The following is an 18,091-nucleotide window of genomic DNA, read 5'->3' as shown; positions in this document are numbered from 1 at the left end:
TCTTGGCGTGGCAACAGTTTTACTGACCCAGAAGCTTGAAAAATAAAGTTTAGAGGGGAAAAAAAAATCTTTCGGCGATTTAAAAAGGAAAAATATACTATGTGCCCAACACGGCCAGCACTGGCAACTGTCAGACGTGCCCCTTCAATAATAAGGCTCGTGTTGCAAGCCCACCGTGCGGCACAGCTCCTTGTTCCAGTGTCAGCCTGACGTCAGCGCTGTTTTTGCCAGAACAGCACGGACCCGTCGCTAATTACTGGAACAGCTTCTTTTTGCCCATGACCTCAGCATCCTACTACATTCATGAAACCCGACTTAATTCAATACAAAATGACGATTTATTTTTAAAGGCTTGAAAATTCTATTTAAGCCCCTATTTGTGGTCAGTGGGAAAGTTTCCTTCTTGTGTCAGGGCCCTTTGCCGTTGATTTCACTGACAAAAGGAAAATATGTCCCTAATCTCTGCAGCCATTCAGCCGACCTTCCAAATCTGTTGAGGCTCTTGGCACCCGTACAGGTTTGTCTGCTGAAAGAGGCGATCCTGAAGTTAATTGAAAGGTCAAAATTGCTATTAGGACACTGCGGGCAGCACCAAAATTGTCCGAGACGAGGCTGTGCGGCTTCCTAAGGAGAGCAAGTGCAGCTGGAACTGTATCAAAGACAAATGATGTGAAAGCTGAAGGAATAGACAAACTAGCAGTGATGTTACAACTAAGAGTAAGGGTGAGAAGTCCTTTTTTTGCTGTTCTTTGGAAGCTGTGGCTAAGCCTCACTTGGAGAAAAGCACAGGATGCGGTGAGTCCTCGCACCCTAAAGCAGCGAGGACTTGGAAATATTGGACACGTGTTCAGAGTTCAGTCCGTCACCAGCTGTCAGGACAGGCAGTGGCAGAGACCTCGGTGGCCCAGAGGAAGCCCATGCAGGAACTCTATGCATGAACACAGCAGAAACCTTGAATATTCAAGGCAGAAGGTGCAATTTGGGGGGAACTACCCTTTAATGCAGTTCGGAACTATACATCCCTCCCCCTATACCTTCTTGCTTTGCCCATCTTCCTTTGAATATCAGAATAAGGAGCTAGTGAGACTTACTGGCGTTGTTTAAAGCCTCCACAAAACCCCGAGCTGTACGCAGCCTGAAGAGCACCGCGCTATCCTACGAAAGCTGACTCAAGGGCTGTGAACTTGGCTCTCCCTCACACAAAGCAGTGCAAGTTCGCTAGAATGCGAAGTTAAAAAAAAAAAATTCCTAATAAAAGATTGCCTAATAGCATGAGAAAAGCTAAACCTTTGATTTTGATTTTTTTTTTAAACTATTTTTCTCTATTCCCCTAAGAATCCCATCTGCAAAACACCCTAGAACTCAGCCACTCTGCCAGAAAGCCGGTTGTCCTTCAGGACTGGAGCTGGAGGCAAACACGGCCACCTAGCAGTCACGGAGAAACACATCAGGACGGTCCCTTCCTTGTGATGAAGCCAAACAACCTTTGCGTGGGGCAGCAAGAGCTCAGTCATGACAACAACTGGAGAAACCTCAGTCAAGAAACGTGGTCTCCTTAAACGGGCACGGGTGAAACGCCAGGCTTGCAGGAAATTTAAGGAAATGCAATTTAGGCTCCTGCAAAATGAATGCAGGAGCATTCAACGTGACACAAGCAGAGGTGACAACCTCTCCTAACTCCCACCAGCACCTAACAGCCCTGAAAGCGAGGTGACAGGGCCGACAACCCGTGTCCGTCTGATGGGATCAAACGAGCATCCCGCTAAACCCTGAGGAATGCTCTTCTGAAGGGCAACCCCTCGTGAGGCTTTGATGTTCTCCTTCCCCACATCCGAAGAGATGTCAGGCTCGGGGGGGGAAGAGTCTGGGACAGGTTCTGACTTTGGCAAACAGTTCAAACGAATGAGGAGCAATAAATATGATTGCTCAAGAGGTCTCTGCCCCCTGCTTTGAAACAGCTACAGGGACGTCGTAAGCAAAGGGCCCGAAGAGCCGAGCGCGCGCACACGACCTTCTGCATGAACCGCTGGTGGGGCCGGGCTTTGTCCACATCAAAGCCCTGCTTCCTGCGCCTGGACCAGCAGCTGAACTTCAACAGCCCCTTTTCCCAGAGCACGTCGAGCAGCGTTAGGAAAAGTGAGCTCAGCTTTCTGGCACTCTCAGGAGATAAGTGGTTATCATCTGCGGAACAAGCCCAAAGCTGTTTTTACGAGGTTAAGTAACTTGCCCAAGATCAGAAAGAGCTCAGGGCAGTGCCGGAACGGAGGCTATTGCTCTGAATTGTCTCCTTGCTGCTCCAGCGGGCAGACAGTGAGGTTTTCTCCTAGCACGGGGTGCCACAAGCACCAGGGTGCCGGCTACCCGCCGCTGCGCTCCCCTCCAGGAGCGGAACAAAACCCTTCTGACTCACCGCAGAGGTGAAAAACCCGGGTGCGTCAGGGAGAACGACGAGCCTATTTATAGGCTGTCTGCAAAGGTTTGCCTTTTAGAAGGCTGAAAAACGCAGGGGGCTGAATAAATCACGCACGTGGGTGCACCCACAAATTGCAAGAGACATCTCGGAGCTTTCGAGCGCAACTGGGTTTGCAATGCTGCACAACGCTGACTGCCTTCCGTCGCCTCCACAAACCTGGACCCCTGGCCAAAACAGCGAAAGCAAATGGTTAAATCCTGAACACGGCCACACTGTTATCATCCAGCAATACTCCAACCTGAATTTTAACTCCTCCAACAAACATGGCAGTGTTTTTACCACGCTGATGTCTCACGCTACATGCCGTTCTCTTCTTCGTACAGTTTTTGCCACAGTACGTTACATCATTTCTGCACTAGCCTAACCGTGACAAAAGTCAAATCACCCACCCCCTAATTCTTCCTCTATTGCATTTTACCCCATTTCTCCTTCTCCTCCTCGGTTTGTTGCTCCAAATTTAGAAGCACTCGACTACTCGGTACTACTTGGCCACGCCAACAAACTGCAGGAAAAATACAGAAATTTTAAAACTTTCCAGTCTATGCAGCAATGGGCGCAGCGGTTGCTTCTGTCATGATAAAGTGAATTCCTCATCTTCACATAAACCCATACTTTAAAAATTGTTTAAAGCAAGACAACAGCTCTTCAATTACGGAATTCCTTCTCGGGCCACTCAGTGAAACTTGCTTTGGGCAATGCACAACAACAGAAAGCGAGGAACGCGGGGTTCTGGCCTCTCTGCGCTCATCCCTGCTCAGATGAGATGCATCGGTCCGATAGCGCTGCCTCCTCTACGCAATAACGTTGCAAAACAACGAGGAGGATAAAAGGCGGAGGTTCGGAGCTGTGAGGGCTTGGCAGACAGGTTAATGTATGGTCACAGACCTGGCCGGCCAAGGGACACCCGTGTCATTGACCTGGGCTGTGGTTGAAAGGGTGGCGGCGGGACCCTCAGCAGGCTTCTCATCACTAAACAAGGCACACATGGAGACAAAACACTGTCGCTGCTAAACAGAGCTCTTACTAAAACATGATTTCATTTCCCACTGCTCTCAAAGTGGAAATCCTGTCCAAACCTCCTATTTTCAGAATTCACATTTGAGATAGCAGACAATGGGCCCCCAGCCTGGGCGGCTATTTAAAGCCCTGCTGGAAGCACGTGTTTAGGTTTGCCTGGTAGGTGACTAAGGACCACTGTGCTAATTGCATCCTCGGAGTTACCACGGTGGGGCTGAGCCTGAAGACATCTCATAAGGAGGTTTAAAAGCAGGACAGGGAAGACAGACAGCAATCCCCTGGAATAGTTTGCGTTCGCATCCACCAGATGTTGCCATCTGGTGGCTCGTAGACAGGCAAGTCAAGGGATCTCTCTCCCATGACCATCTGAAAAAGAGCTCTTTTCTCCTTTAGAAATCCCAAATTCTGGTTCTGAAAACTAGAGCCCATATTTGAAGCGCGTAGGGGATTTACAGATATTGTCTTCCCCCTTGCATCACAAGAGACCTTATGAAATACACAGGCGCTGTATCACTGACGGACGGGAGCCTTTTTTTTTTTTTCCATTTTAAGCCCTGTGCTACTCATATGGAAAGTGTAGAAAGATTTTTTAAGGTCCTTTATGCTGCAGAGGTTCTTAAAAATCTGAAGAAGTGTAAGACCCCACACATTACCTCATAAATAATTTCAATGCAGATTCAATCACTTTTTCCTGTGACTGATGTCATCTCAAACTGGCATCATTTCCTTTTAATTGCACTGCCTAGAGCAATTAAGTACACCAAAGAGGACGGACTGCAAAAAAGTCTTCTTGGCTACACTGTTTTATTCTATTTTAGGGGTTTTTTTGTTTCATAATTAAGAGTATTCTAACATCCACAACTGGTACTGCCAAGTGGTCATTTGTTATGCAAGTTGTTTACCCTTTTGGTCTACCAGTACAAAGATTGTAATTCATGAAATATAGCTTTTTCTATGAAAAGTCGTTTCCTAGGGGAAAACAGAATCTGTGGTAGGAGAGAATAAAGCATGAACATATGTAAAGGATTTCACAGTAAAATAGAAGTTTGAAATGAAACTATTTCCAAACTAATTGAAATTAATTTCAGTTTACCCTTTCAACTAGCAGAAAGGAAGGAAGGAAAAAACAAAGAGCTATACGAATTCAGAACCACAATATATAAATAAATAAATAAAAATAAAAAGATTCAGAACCTGCTTCTCCACCCGAGCTGCACCCTGGACAGAAAGCTGCCTGGGACTGGGCCAACTGGAGCTCACAGGAGGGTTTTGGCTCTGGGGAAATGGCTGGCAGCTGGGCACTCTTGCAGGACACCTCGTGCCTCTGATGCTTCTCCTCCTCCCCTTTGAAATCCAGGCAAGGATCCCCTACCTTTTGAGGTCAACCGATGGGGAAAAGCGGTGTAGGTCTTACACCGAGAGGGCTCATGGCCATATAATGCATCACAACAGCATCACACCTCGCAGAATCACCTTAGCTATTGTTTCGGTGACTTAGCTTACAGACGTGCTAGTTCCTTCCCTTCCCCGGTCTGATTACGAGCTGCTGCAGCATTGCATTTACAGCACCTACGGTACCTGTCTCTCCCTATTTTGCTCCACGGGGCTCCCCGGTGCTTCCCAGCTACCACACTTGTAGCACAAAGCCAAACCCGTGCCAGATGATGCAGCCACAGTTGCAGCACGCCAGCTCACAGCACCATGAGCTTTTTTCTGCGAGCTCCTCCAAGTGCAGCTGGGGAAGTTCTCCCCAAATCCACCCGACAGCTTGCTGGTCCTGAGCTGCCCCCGCTGCACACTGAGCTTGGGGCTTTGGACTCGTGCGAACGAGGATGAGGTCGTTCTTTTTTTTGTTGTTTTGTTTGCCGGACCATGCTTTGAGGCTTCATTTATTTTTGTTTTCTGTGGGGGAAAAACTGCTCCAGAAGCAGAGGCAGGAGATGAGGCTGCTGCCTTGCAATCAAGTTTCACTTCCTTGCTTTGACAGACTTTCTATACGACCATGTGCCATTTGCTTGGCCATTCAACGTCTCCACTACCCTCCCTACCCTGCAGAGATGCTGGGAAGAAAACTGTATTAGAGATTAAGACAGGCTCAGTCACTACAGTAACAAGGACTGCATCATTTCAGCAGCAACAACAGTTTAGCCACAGCAGCCGAGGTGCTATCGCTTCTCTGTATCCTTCCCTGCTTACACTTTGTATTTTCTTAATTCACAAAACGCGGTGGCCATGCTTTGGTAGGTAATGATATCCAAACCAGAGAAACGTTCAGTGCCACCGCATCTCTGCCTGCCGCGCAGATGGACCTTAGCAGGGGAAGTGCCCGATGAGAGTGCTTGAAATAGTTCTGCACAACTACTAAGTACCTCTGGTAGAGAGGAAATCTTCTTAAATTATGGAAAATTTGAACCAGATCATTTGGAAATTGAAGCATCTTAATAGTCACAGTAAAGCAATAGCAAAACCAGGTTTTGGTACCTTTTCACCAAGGCAAACAGAAGCTCGGTTATAGCATACAACCTGATTTGTTCTTAGTTTGGCAAAAGAGCAATTGGAAGCACACAAAAGATTCACTGCCCAGTTCTTGTGACTCAGTAATTTGTTTTGATGTTTTAGTTGTGAACGATCAGATCAGCTGAGAACCTGTTTCTTACAAGGGGAAGCTATTCCCCTAAATTCCCGACAGAGCCAATAGTGGGGCAGGATAACCACCTGTAACCACCCAGCCCATCCGTCAGAGCGAGTACAAAACCACGGGTATTACTCCATCCCTTGAGTGATTTCTGAATCTACATTTAGTGACATATTCAGGTACCTTTCTCAAGGCACTGAAGCTGAAATGATATGCACCTCATTATCTATAAAGGATTAACGACTACGCTGGGCTCCTCTCAACGTCCCTACTGGGAGCTGCTAAATTCTGTTGGTGATACAAACAAGGCAGCAAACCAGGACACATCCTACATCCCTGAAGTCTCTTGGGTCCGATCCTTGCCTCCCTTTTTCCTATAGTATGACTCACAATCTTACTGCATCCGTAGTGAGCATTTTTTCCTTACTTTTATGTCACTTTTATAGTCTTTTCCTGTCCAAAAGACTCTCCTACACACGTGCACCTGGCTATCAGAATTCAAGGTGCCTTCGCTTCAAGCTCGATACTTGCGGATTGACAGCTGCATGTGGTAAACTTACATTCCTGTAAAATAACAGCACGGTTTTTAATCATTTTCCCTGCGCGGGGAAAGGCACCCAAAACCGCACGCGATGTTCGAGAGATGCTCTGGCGAGCGCAGCAGAGAGGCGGCACAGCCACCCCAGAAATTCTTGACATGAGCCATGGGAAAACGAAAGCCCGTTCTCTCTCCTTATAAATTTGTGCAATTCATTAATTATTAAGGCACTGATTGTGGGAGGCTCCACGGCACCATCCCACGAGCAGCACTGCCAGGGGCACACCATCAGCCAGGGAGCCACACGCCGACAGAGGATACAAGCTAATTACCAAACAGAGTGCCAAATCTAATGTCTTAATTGAACATTTTCTCTGAGGAGAAGTTGCTCCCATAAATTTACAATCTGATACCCTTTCTTTTATTATGAAATAAAAAGCTTTTACTTGAACAGCACTGTTAACTTTATCCATCTGAAGTTTAACGCTGATGATAAAGACAGGATAAGGCAGAGGCAGGCTGCTCCACTAATTATATAAAAGGCTGCAGTCATTTGACTGCAGTTGTCTGCTTTTCTTTAGGTAAGCCTTTCAGGAAATCAAGAATTTTCACATGCAAAAATCTAGGATGCATTCTCACAGTTTATATTTCCATTTCATTTTCCTTAATTTCTCATCTAAAACCACCTTGAGTTGTTGAGATTTCTTTTTTAAATGTGATTTCCCTTTGAAAGCTTTGCTAAAACATTCTACTTAATTTTGGCACCAGATGTAATCAAATCATTTCCCTTTCTGCTTCTTACACCCCCATACTTCACCAAAACTACTGGTAAAGTCAGAAACAGAAAAAAAAAAAATCAGTCTTTTGTCTTTACATTAGCTTTAGCAGAACGCCAGCTCCCCTGTAACCCCAGCTCCCCGAGGGACTGCGTCCAAATCCCCTCGGGGACTGTATGTAACTGTGAGGCCTTGGGAAGAGGATGAGAGAAGAACCACGAGGCCAGAGGGGATGCAGAGGAGGTTTGAGGCTGGCTGGTGGAGGGGCTTGGCTCAATTCTTACAACTCAGCCCTCCTTTCATCCTCCGGAGCCCCGCTCGCCCCTCCAGCAGCTGCAGCATCCCAGGGATGCGCGACTCCTCTTGCTGCACGGAGGTAAAGGCAAGCTGCTCCCGGCCGGGAAAAGGACGAGGTTTTGGTTAAAAGCTGCCTGCAGAGTTTACTGGCACAGCACTTGCTGACTGCCCGGGCTCGGGTGTTAAACAAGGGCTGGGCTCCCACACACCGCCTCTTGCTGATGGCTAATCCTGCAGCGAGGTCGAATAACGCCAGCCGTGAGTCACCACAACCATCGCCAAGGCAACTGGCTGAATTTACGATGTAAACACGCGATTACAGACCCGCTGCAGGGTGCAGGAAGGAGAAGGAGGAAGAGCTGGGCTGAAATAAGTCATGCCTGTATTAAAATCAGAATAGTCGGGGCTGAAGTAACGCTGGACAAACACATCTGTGTCAGCGTGATAAAATGATTCTCTCCTCCCAGTTTGCTTCTCCTCAGCGTCTTCTTCACCACTGCAGGCTTTTTTATTTTTTTAAACTCAGGTAGTTTCTCCAAAATGAGGTATGAGCACAGAAAAAGGTGTTATGCCAATGGTAGCTTTACATCTAGGACGTCACGTCTTCCCTCGCTCCGGCTGGCAGGCACACAACTGCCTTTCCTTGAGGTCCCTGCTCAATATTTGCCTGATCTAAACTGCATTTTGGGACAGCAACCATCCTTATGGAGCATCCCACACAACAAAATCACAACTCCACTGAAACTAGGAAAAAAAAAAAAGAAAAAGCCACTATAAAACAAGGAACAATTGAGAGCAATTCCCTCCCTTCCCTCTGAATCAGAAGCGGAGTCAGATTTCCCACCTATTCCGACTAACGGTGACAAAAAGAGCCCCGAGAGCCCGCCCTAGCAGCTCCCTTAGGTTTGGGGCCAGCAGGACACGGGAAGAAGCAGCGGCAGGGGATGAGGCACGGCCACCCGCCAAGCCATGGCACAGAGGATGCCCGGGCAAATGCTGTAGGAAAGCATTACTGCTGCCCGGAAATCCCATGAAGTATTCTGGTTCCTTCGGCGGCTGCGGACGAACACAGCATCTTTTCAGTTCCTTTCTTGGCAATTCGGCCGCTCGGGTCCCCGCGGGGAGATGAGGTCACCGCCAGCAGCGCTGCCACAGCCCCAGCGCGCCCCGCGCACACACGGGCTGCGAGTCGCCGGGAGAAAACAGGCGGTGAGCTAACCCACTGCACCGGCTTCCAGGAACCAGAACCGTAAAAAGGCTTCTCTTCCCAAGCAATAATAACGACCCCGATAGCACAGAAAGGGGACGGAAATGAGCAATCGGGGTAGCCAACTCTTAGCCGCTAATCGCCAGGAGGAAACGTCGTATTTCATTAGCAAAGCCCTGCGCCCAAATTGTGCTGCATGCACATCTCTTAAAACAAGTCACTAGATAGATTTAAAAACAAATAAATCACAAAACCAAGCGATACACTCAGTCCCATCAGCTATACTGCATGCAGTGAAAATGTCAGACGCTTTTCTCACACTCGGATCAATGTGCTGCATAGCAACAAGTCAGAAGGAAAGGTTAATGGCAGGGACCGCAGCCTGGAACATGCCCATTCCCACGGTCCTGAAGTCACCGAAGGGAAACGCCGCGCTGATTTGCTTTGTTTTGCTTTAACTGCACGAGGGCTTAAAAAGAGTGGTGGGCTTTAATGTGAGAAACCACTCTGTCTGAGCTCCCGGCGCTGGAGGGATGGCACCAAGCACCGTGCGTTTGATTGCCCCTGCAAGAGACTTTCAGAAGTGCTGTGTTCGAATGAACTGCGTGGCAGTGTTTCAGGGAGAAGGGCCGTGTTTCACCAGGCCTATAGTAATGAACATCACCACATTAATTAAGCAGATCCTAAGCACAGACAGATCTTAACGAGCTGCACACCACTTGGACAACAGCATCTCTAACCTTGTAAAGGAGTCCTCCAGTATCTTGCTCGCATTTAAAACCTGATGTTTTTTACTGTGCGTAAATATAACTTTGTATTTTCTACAATAGAACTCCATAGTTACACATTCAATAACTGCCACCTCAGAGTCATGTAATTCTAGTGAAGTCAAGCAAGAGATCTTTAAAAGGCAAAAGCAGTAATCCAAACCACACATCCTACTCTCAATGGACGTGCAAATGAGGAAGAAGATGACCAAAACAGAATTACATTTAAATCCACTTGAATTAACCAGGTATCGTGGGTGGATACCCTGGTACGCAAAATAAGGCAATTGTTTACCAGGAGAAATTGTCTCCAGGCTCCCAGGATTAATCTTTCTTGTGCTTGTGCAGTGTTGGACAGTTGACCCAGTGAAGACCAAGTAGAAAACTACATCATCTTCAACTTTATCTTCCTCAGTCAGCTGCACAGTAATAACAGAGTCACCCTAGGAAAAAGAACAAAAATATACGTCAGGTTTACATTCGCAAGAACTGCATGAAATAAAACTTCTCCACCCCCAAGGCTGCTGCTTTCTGTTCCTGCACTCCTTTCACATGACTTGGGGCCCACCCTAATTTTCAGATATGCAAGTCAGCCTTAGCACGCCTCTTAGCCAGACTATCAAGCATTACAGCCAGCCAACCAGCCAGCAAATATGTTGAGCACAGCTCTGGGAAGAGATACGTAGAAATCTCCGGGGTACGTTCAAAATAGCAACTTAACATGGGGAAATCATGCCATTTCACTGAAGTCTCACAGACACACACCCCGCGCTCAGTCTTTTACAAGCACAGACATGGACGGATACACACTCACAAATATATGTATATACACATCCCCCCCACAAATACTTAGCTAAGACAACAAAACAGGGCTAGCGGCCTAAAATTGCCAATCTTCACATAATTTGAACAAATTAATTCCATCATTAGTTTCCCCTGCCAAGCTAGCGACTGTGCTGACAGCTCCAGTGTGACCAGCTCAACCCCAAACGCATCTCATCCTCCATCAATAAACACAACGGTATAAAGGGTTTGCGTCTGCTGAGGTTTCTCCACCTCCCACGAGAAGCAACGTGGATGCAAGGACTCCAGCAGACTGTCACCGCCAGGCAATGAAGCTACACCCAGCGGTGGCAGGCCCATCTCTGCAAATTGGCAAGGGCAACATTGCTGTAGCATTACTGCATTATTTATTTGCTTTATTATTTTTTATTATTACTTTATTAGGCCTGCACATGAGATAAATACTCCTGCTTAACTTCACGGAGAGTTATTTCAGCATCTAAGAGCTGCTGGGAGCAAAAATGGTGTACACAGAGGGCACGGACGGTCATCGCTGCTAACCTAGCACAGGACACAACAAATCCACCTGCAATTCCTACACCTGTGCGGACAGCCAAGGAGCAATACCCAACAAACTAAAGCTTTCCCTGGGGAAGGGAAAGCAGGGAAGGAGGGTGGCTTGCAGTTCCTCCACCACTAAGTGAAGCGTGCTCACTTGATCTGACAACCCAGCTTCTATCTGCCCGAAGAAGAGTTATATAAACTACAAGACACCGTCAGCAACAGACTGGGAAGTGACCTTCTGCCCCATTTCCCTCAAAGATCAAAACCAGTTGGATGCCCCAGTTTTACACCGCAGCTGCGTCAGCCAGCTCTCAGCTGCCACGCCGTTCAGCGTACGGTTACGGCCGCAAATCTGGAAAGGATTTTTGTTGGTATTATTTTTGCAGCTTATGTAATCCTAATTTGCATAGCCAACAGAACACGCATGCCGCTTCGTTTCAAACCTTCTCCTTGAGATCACTCAGTTCATCCCTTCTTTGTCAAACACAATTACTGAAGAAAAACCCAAGGCTTCCAAGCCCCCCCCGTGCACCCATGCTGCGGCAGCACCGCTTCTCACGCTCTGTTTCAAGCCTCGTCCATCGTCTCCCTCCCTTCAGCTCCTTGCATGCCCCAGCAGTTTCCCCTCTCCAGGTTCGTGCCCGGTTCTCCTCCTCCCACCTGGTACCTCTCGCCAGGGGCAGCTTCGCACAGAATGCTGCTTTTGATAGAAACGAGGTTTGTCAGGGCAAGTGCAACCAGCCTCCGGTCTTAAATAAAGATACGGGTCAGTCTTAAAAGGAATAAAACCATGACTTCCAAAAGATAAATGGAGCAGGGAGCCTAGTTTGCATTTCCACGGCTGCAGAGTCAGAAACGGAGGTTTTAGGAAGGTGCCACATCGTAACACCAGACCAGACTTCCACTGTCTGCATATATACAGTGTTGTATACATTCAGTGCTAAAATAAAAACAGGTGCAAATAGAAATGAATCAAGCTTTACACTCAAGCATGACCAGTTCACATGCTGAGCTGAAAACTAAATATCCCATTGCAAGGGAATGGATCCAGTTCTGTGCGGATGTTCAAAAAAAAAAGCTGAAGGTTTAACCTGCAAACCCTTTGTGCTTTGACTTTTATATCCGTCCTTATTCAAACTGTTCCTCCCTTAAGGCATGAACATACAAAGTACTTGAATGGACTTAAAAATGCAGGTGACATTTAAGGATACTCATCAACAGGGCTGATTGTTTAAAGCAGGGTCTCTTAAGGGGAATTTTTCTTTTATTTAACTCGGAATCCAAGAGCAGCCAGTCCAATCCCTGTGACATAAAAGCAAACCCGCAGAGCACACGTGTGAGAAGACACCGGCCTATACGTGTGAACCAGGCACTTGCTAGTACTACACTCGATTTCCTTTTAATTTGCAGCATTACTGCGAAAGATAACTTTTATGCTTTGTTACCAATGAAGGATGCAGAATAAAAAGGTTAATACAACACGGTGCCTGTGTCAACACAGGTAAGAAACCCAAAATCTGTTTAAGCTGAGGCTTAACAAGACAGACGAACTCCTCAATCATACAGATACCTGAAGGTGCCGAGCAGTCGGACCTCACTGTGAAGGTGGCCCTGCTTCGGGGCAGGAGGACAGCCCATGTCCTTTCCAGCCACGATGACACAAAGCCCCACCAGCTGGCAGCAGGCAGCTTTTCGGCTGTGCCTCCCCAGCACTTTACGGAGGGATGGTCACCACCACCCTGCTCCCTCCTCCTGCCCTTCTGGAGGACCCAGCCCAAGATCAATGGGAAAACCCCAATATCCTTGTTACGACAGCTGAGCGTTAGTATTATTTTTTAATCAGAACGTTATATTGCCTCCAAATATCGTCAGCAAGACGGATAAGGTGCCACCTAATGGCAGCGTGCTAGTTTATTCCCGGGTGTCTTCGGAGCTACCTCCTGGCTCGGCTCGCTGTGCGCGACGTGACCGGGGACCAGGAGGAACAAAGCACGAACGCAGTCCTCCCTCGACACACGTTTCTCTTCCCAGCTATTAACAACTTCGCCGTTCGCTGCCAGTTTTCATTTAATTTTAAAACGTCACTTTGAGACAACGTATTTATTCGAAAAGGAAATAGTGCACAGAGCAAGCCTCTCCCTTTCAAACATTTTTGGAGTTCAAGAAAATCGGCTGCAAACGCAGCCAAAATTCCTTCGACCCACACAGAAGAGTTTCCAACAGCACTATTGCGTTCAGCCTCCAAAAACATTTTAATTGAAGTATGTTTACCTTTATTCATTTAATATTATCCAAAAAGTCATCTGTTCAGTATCACTGCCACACAAGGTGGTTATTATAACCCTTCTTTCATCCTGAACGGCTGGAACTGGAAGGTCAGTCTGCCAATATCCCTTTGGTGAAAGTACAGCCAGATCAAAGCCGTTCCCTGGAATGCTCCAACAAATAAGAATAATTTAATTTCAAAACTAGTTTGGATCGACTAATATTTACTTGGCTTGAATCCCATTGGAAATGAAAACATTCCATTTTTGTCCATTCATGAAAGAGGTCACCCTTGCCTTCATTTTGATCTGAAAGTCTCTGAAAAAGCATTTTGGGTAGCTGTAACGTGATGCAAAGAGCATGGATGCCGCTCTTTACTCGAAAAAAACATTCCCTTTCTCAAACCGAAGCGGGGAGGCGTACGGTTCGCCTCGTCAGACGACTGATGTCTTGGGAAAACCAGGCCTGGTCCTGGGCTTTAAACCACCACGACACAACTCAAAGGGATGTCGGCGCAGCCCGTCTCAGAACTGTCGGCTTCCTTAAGGCAGCATAAACGCGTCTGCCTGTAAAAAGGCCCAAATCCAGCTACTGGGTCTGAAAAACAAAAGCAGAAAGCAGCAAGGCACCTGCTCGTCGGCACTGGGACAACTGCACCGTTTCAGGTATTTATTTTCAAGAGCCACAACTATAAAGGCACACAGGTTGTGTGCAGGCAAAGTAGGGGAAACTCGAAGTAATCCTTTCTTCTCTCTGAGGGTCGGTTTCTGCATCTGTAAAGGTGAGCGATTCATCTCCAAAGGAGTCCTTACAGATGACATTAGCAATATTTGCAAGTGGCAATGAAGCTGACAAGCTTTAAGCTGAGAAGAATTAGGATCACTTGCGTTGTTAGCTCAGAAATAATATCCACCTTCTAACAATTGCTTTAACCTTTCTTTGCCACTTCAGGCTCTGGAAATCGGGTTTGGGGGAAGCGCTCACAGAGGGTCCTGTACAGCAGGACCAGAGGGACAGCCCTTGCAAATGCAAGCACTCAGACCCCAGATGAAAAACGGGACTTTAGCTGGCAAGGGGCAGATTTCCCCAGGGGACACCAGCTCTCCCGGCTGCAGGTACATTTCTCCAGCCTGCGACGGGGCAATATTCTTAGCTCGCTGGCGAACAGATTTTAAAGTTTCTACCAAATAATAATAATAAAAAAAAGCACGCTCTATTTTTGTATGTGAAGCATGTGATTTCTAAACTTTTTCCCCTCCTCGTTCATACTGGGAATTGTGAAGTGCATTATCTAACCCATTAACCACCCACTCTGACCTCCCCCCACACGAAGTCTAAAAATACTTATGGAAATCAAGCATGTGTTAGATAGCAAAGCTGAAGCACTCCAGCGTTGCTTTAGCTTTCTGCTTTCAGTGAGAAAACACTAACAACTAGCAATGCCGCATTTGTTCTGCACAAAAAAAAAGCCAAATTAACCGCTGATTACCGCTGCCATCTCTGGCTGCTTTTTCATGCAGGTAAAACCTAAGCAGCGCAGTCACATTGGACAGAAAATCGATGTATCGGATGGCTTAGAGATTCACGTGCAAGTAAAGAAACCTCTCTGCAATGTATTTCCTCCTGCAGAGACGCTGTAGAAGTCAGCGATGTGATGCTCTATTAAAGAGGCTGGATTAGGCTCTGGATTAGATGAGTAAGCGCAACCTGCCACTGTAACAAGTTTTGTTTTGTTTCCACTGTTCATAACATGAATCAAATTCTTGTTGGGTCATTGCTTATTGCATTACGTTAGGACACAAAAGGAGAAACATGCTTTTGAAACAGATCTTTTTTTCCTTCCCCTTTGGAAAGCTCCAAGCAGCTCCTAACAGAGTTGCCCTGTACCAGGACGACAGACCCAAAATGACAGCTGTGGCTTCTTCCTCCTCCTTCAGGGAATTCAGGCTCATCGGTACCTTCGTTTTTTTAATTCTCAGGTGGAGGTGGTCCCGTTCTTACACCAGCTACAGCTTGCCACAGAATCAGGCCGTAACTGCAGCAGGAGGCAAGTCCCTTCACATCCCTGGGCTTTGAGCTTCCCCACCAATGAAATGGGAATACTGGGTGAAACTCGCCGTGTGTTTTTCATGCAAATGGCTTTTAAAAGAAAAGGTGACTCTTCAATTATATCCCACTTTCTTTGGGAAGCGCTCAGGACCGGGAACGAATAAGTTAAACAAAATCAAAGGGAAGGGCGAGACAATTCCACCTAAACCCAGAGCTGTAGGATGCTCTGAAACCAGCTGGGGGACAGAAAACGCAACAACAAAGCCCCTTTAGAAAACGCAGCAGAAATCATCCCACAAGCAAAGCAATAAAATACAACCGTTTGGATCTTCTATGATCTATTTTCATTCATCTCTGCCAGTAAACTATATCAATGGCTTCAACTCCTGCTCCTGGCAAACCTTTGCCTTCAAAGTGCCCCCCATCTGGGCTGAGTAACCCGGCGCATCCCTCCCAGCTGAGGTTACCTCGGTGTGGTGCAAACGTGCTGAGCCCCCCCGAGAACAACATCTGGAGGGGATGCCACAGCACACAAACACATGAACACCTCTACAGAAAACAAAAACAGGCACAGATGCACGGGCTCCCAGCTGGGAGGGGGACAGGTGGAACTGGGGACAGGTCCTCCTTCGAAACATCCACCTTTCCTCTCTGCCTGCACGTGGGGGATGTTGTGTGTGCATCTCGCTTCATCTCAAGTGCATTTTCCTCCCTGGGAACGCTGTTAGGGTTGGTACTTCAGGCCCAGGTGCATTTTGAAACACCCAGCTCCTTTTGCAGATATGGCCATTTATCCCACAACCCCCCAGCACTTGTATATGTAAAAGGAATGGAGCAGGGAAGAGGTCGGAGATATGTTACAGGGAGATAAGATCAGTCATTACAGACGTCCTCGATTTCACCAATATTCATCGACTTGGAAGAGCGCTTGCGTGAAAATTCGTGTCAAACACAGTTCATTTTGCAGAGCTGCAGGCTCCAGAAACAAAAGGCAGTGCTGTGTCATCTGCCCGAACACGAGCAGCTCTAGAAATCGATCCTCACGTGGAGATATCCCCCAGTAACAGCAGTGACCCCGGTCAGCAGCGTAAAGGAAGATGGATGTCGCTCTGCCGGAGTGCTGCAACCTCTCCTGCAGATAAGACCTCCAGGGAAAGACTCCAGAAATAACCAGAATGGCAAAGAGCCAGGTTTGGGGTAGGGTTGGGTCCTTCCTCGTGGCCAATGGCTGCAGACTCCTTGACCTTAAAGGAGCATAAAGCTGAGCTTTTATTTTATTTTTTTAAGAAAACAAATCACAAAGGAAGACAACAAGAATGACTTCAGTGGTTAAAAAAAACATCAAAAAAAATCATAGCCTCCAAAGCTAACTTTATTTTCCCCTTAAATGAACAGCAGCGCTATTAGTTGTGCCTGAGCAAGGTTTCAGGTTAGCGTCATGGAGGCTGAGCCCTCTTTGATGAGAGAGACAGATTTTGCAATGCAGTCTCCTGCCCTTAGGAAAACACAACCGCAGACCGTAACTGCTCGCCCACAGGCCACCAAAAGAGCAGAGCGATGCTGCAGGTTGTTCTGCCAGCCCCCAGAGCAACTCGAGGCGACACCTTCCACATTTCATTAAGGCTGCACCGAGCCAGCCCAGCTCCTCTTCCAGCGTCAGCCACAAAGCCACGACCAAAGCAGTGACTTGCACATGCAAAATAACCTTCTCATCTCCAACATTTTCTCCCCCTGAAGGTGAGGAAGAATAGGGCCCAAAACTAAGTTTAGCTCAGCACAGTGATGGATAAAAGATTGACACAGGAGACAAAGAATGGATACAAGGTCAGAAGACCCTTTAGCTAAGACTCTTTGGGTACGAGGAATACATGGGAAGACACGGACACCTACAGTAAATGCAGCACCAATAAATAGTCCCCGACCTGGTGCTAAGGGAACAGAGGCAGCTGCGATGGACCAATACTTACAGATATCACAGGAACTGCTGCCTCCAGGCCCAAGCTGGCTCGTGCAGATCCATCCTGAGCGCAGCTTGTGCTGCTCACCTCGACTGCCTGCAGAGCCCACAGCGTTACGGCTGATTTATCAGAGCGACCTCACAGCTACGCCATGTCCCACGCCACTTCAGGTGTCCAAATCTGCAGCGGGGTTTGTTTGCAAAGAGAGAAGTGGTGCAGGGAGACCAGGGAATGGATTTCCTACTCCGAACCACTGTGAGCAACACAAACTCCAACAGAATTGGATACACTTAAAGAAGTCCATTATTAGCAGCCCACGTCCTTTGACAGAGCGTGTCTACATCTCCAAATCAATCAGCTCGGTGATGAATCTTTATTGAGTGTCAAGAGACTATTACGGGTATTACACACGCATTAATACAGGGGATCTCTACAGACTGCCAGCAGAAAATCCATCAAAGTAACAGGATCTCGTTAGCGCTGAAGACGACACACAATTTATCTTTATGGATGTATCTTTATGACACATCGCTTAGGCGCACAGAGCCGGGGAAGTTACTAGGACGGGCGGTACACAGCCAAGCAAGGTGTATTATTGCTTCAGCACTGGGCTCCACAACCTCTGGAGCACTTCCATCACCAGCCCTTGTTCAGGGCATCCTGAGGGCCTCTGCGAGGCGCTGTGCCAGGCAGACAGCCTTCACTAAACTAACCGGCCAAGGGCACTTCGAATGGTTTTTAGCTCACAGGAGGACGTGATAA

The 18,091-nt window shown here is 47.3% G+C and overlaps 1 protein-coding gene across 9 annotated transcripts in view; it reads right to left on the bottom strand.

The window, feature by feature from the left end:
* The window catches only part of AKAP13 (A-kinase anchoring protein 13), a 218,535-nt gene that overhangs the window by 130,667 nt on the left and 69,777 nt on the right, over positions 1-18,091 (bottom strand). For all 9 annotated transcript variants that reach the window (XM_083850425.1, XM_083850427.1, XM_083850428.1 and 6 more), the window contains exon 5: positions 10,006-10,153. In XM_083850425.1, the coding sequence (XP_083706551.1) occupies positions 10,006-10,153 (148 nt within the window). The remainder of the gene's footprint in view (positions 1-10,005; positions 10,154-18,091) is intronic.

Source organism: Anser anser (genome assembly GCF_964211835.1).
Source record: "Anser anser genome assembly, chromosome: 10".
Classification (NCBI taxonomy): domain Eukaryota; kingdom Metazoa; phylum Chordata; class Aves; order Anseriformes; family Anatidae; genus Anser; species Anser anser.
This window is presented reverse-complemented; position numbering and strand designations above follow the sequence as displayed.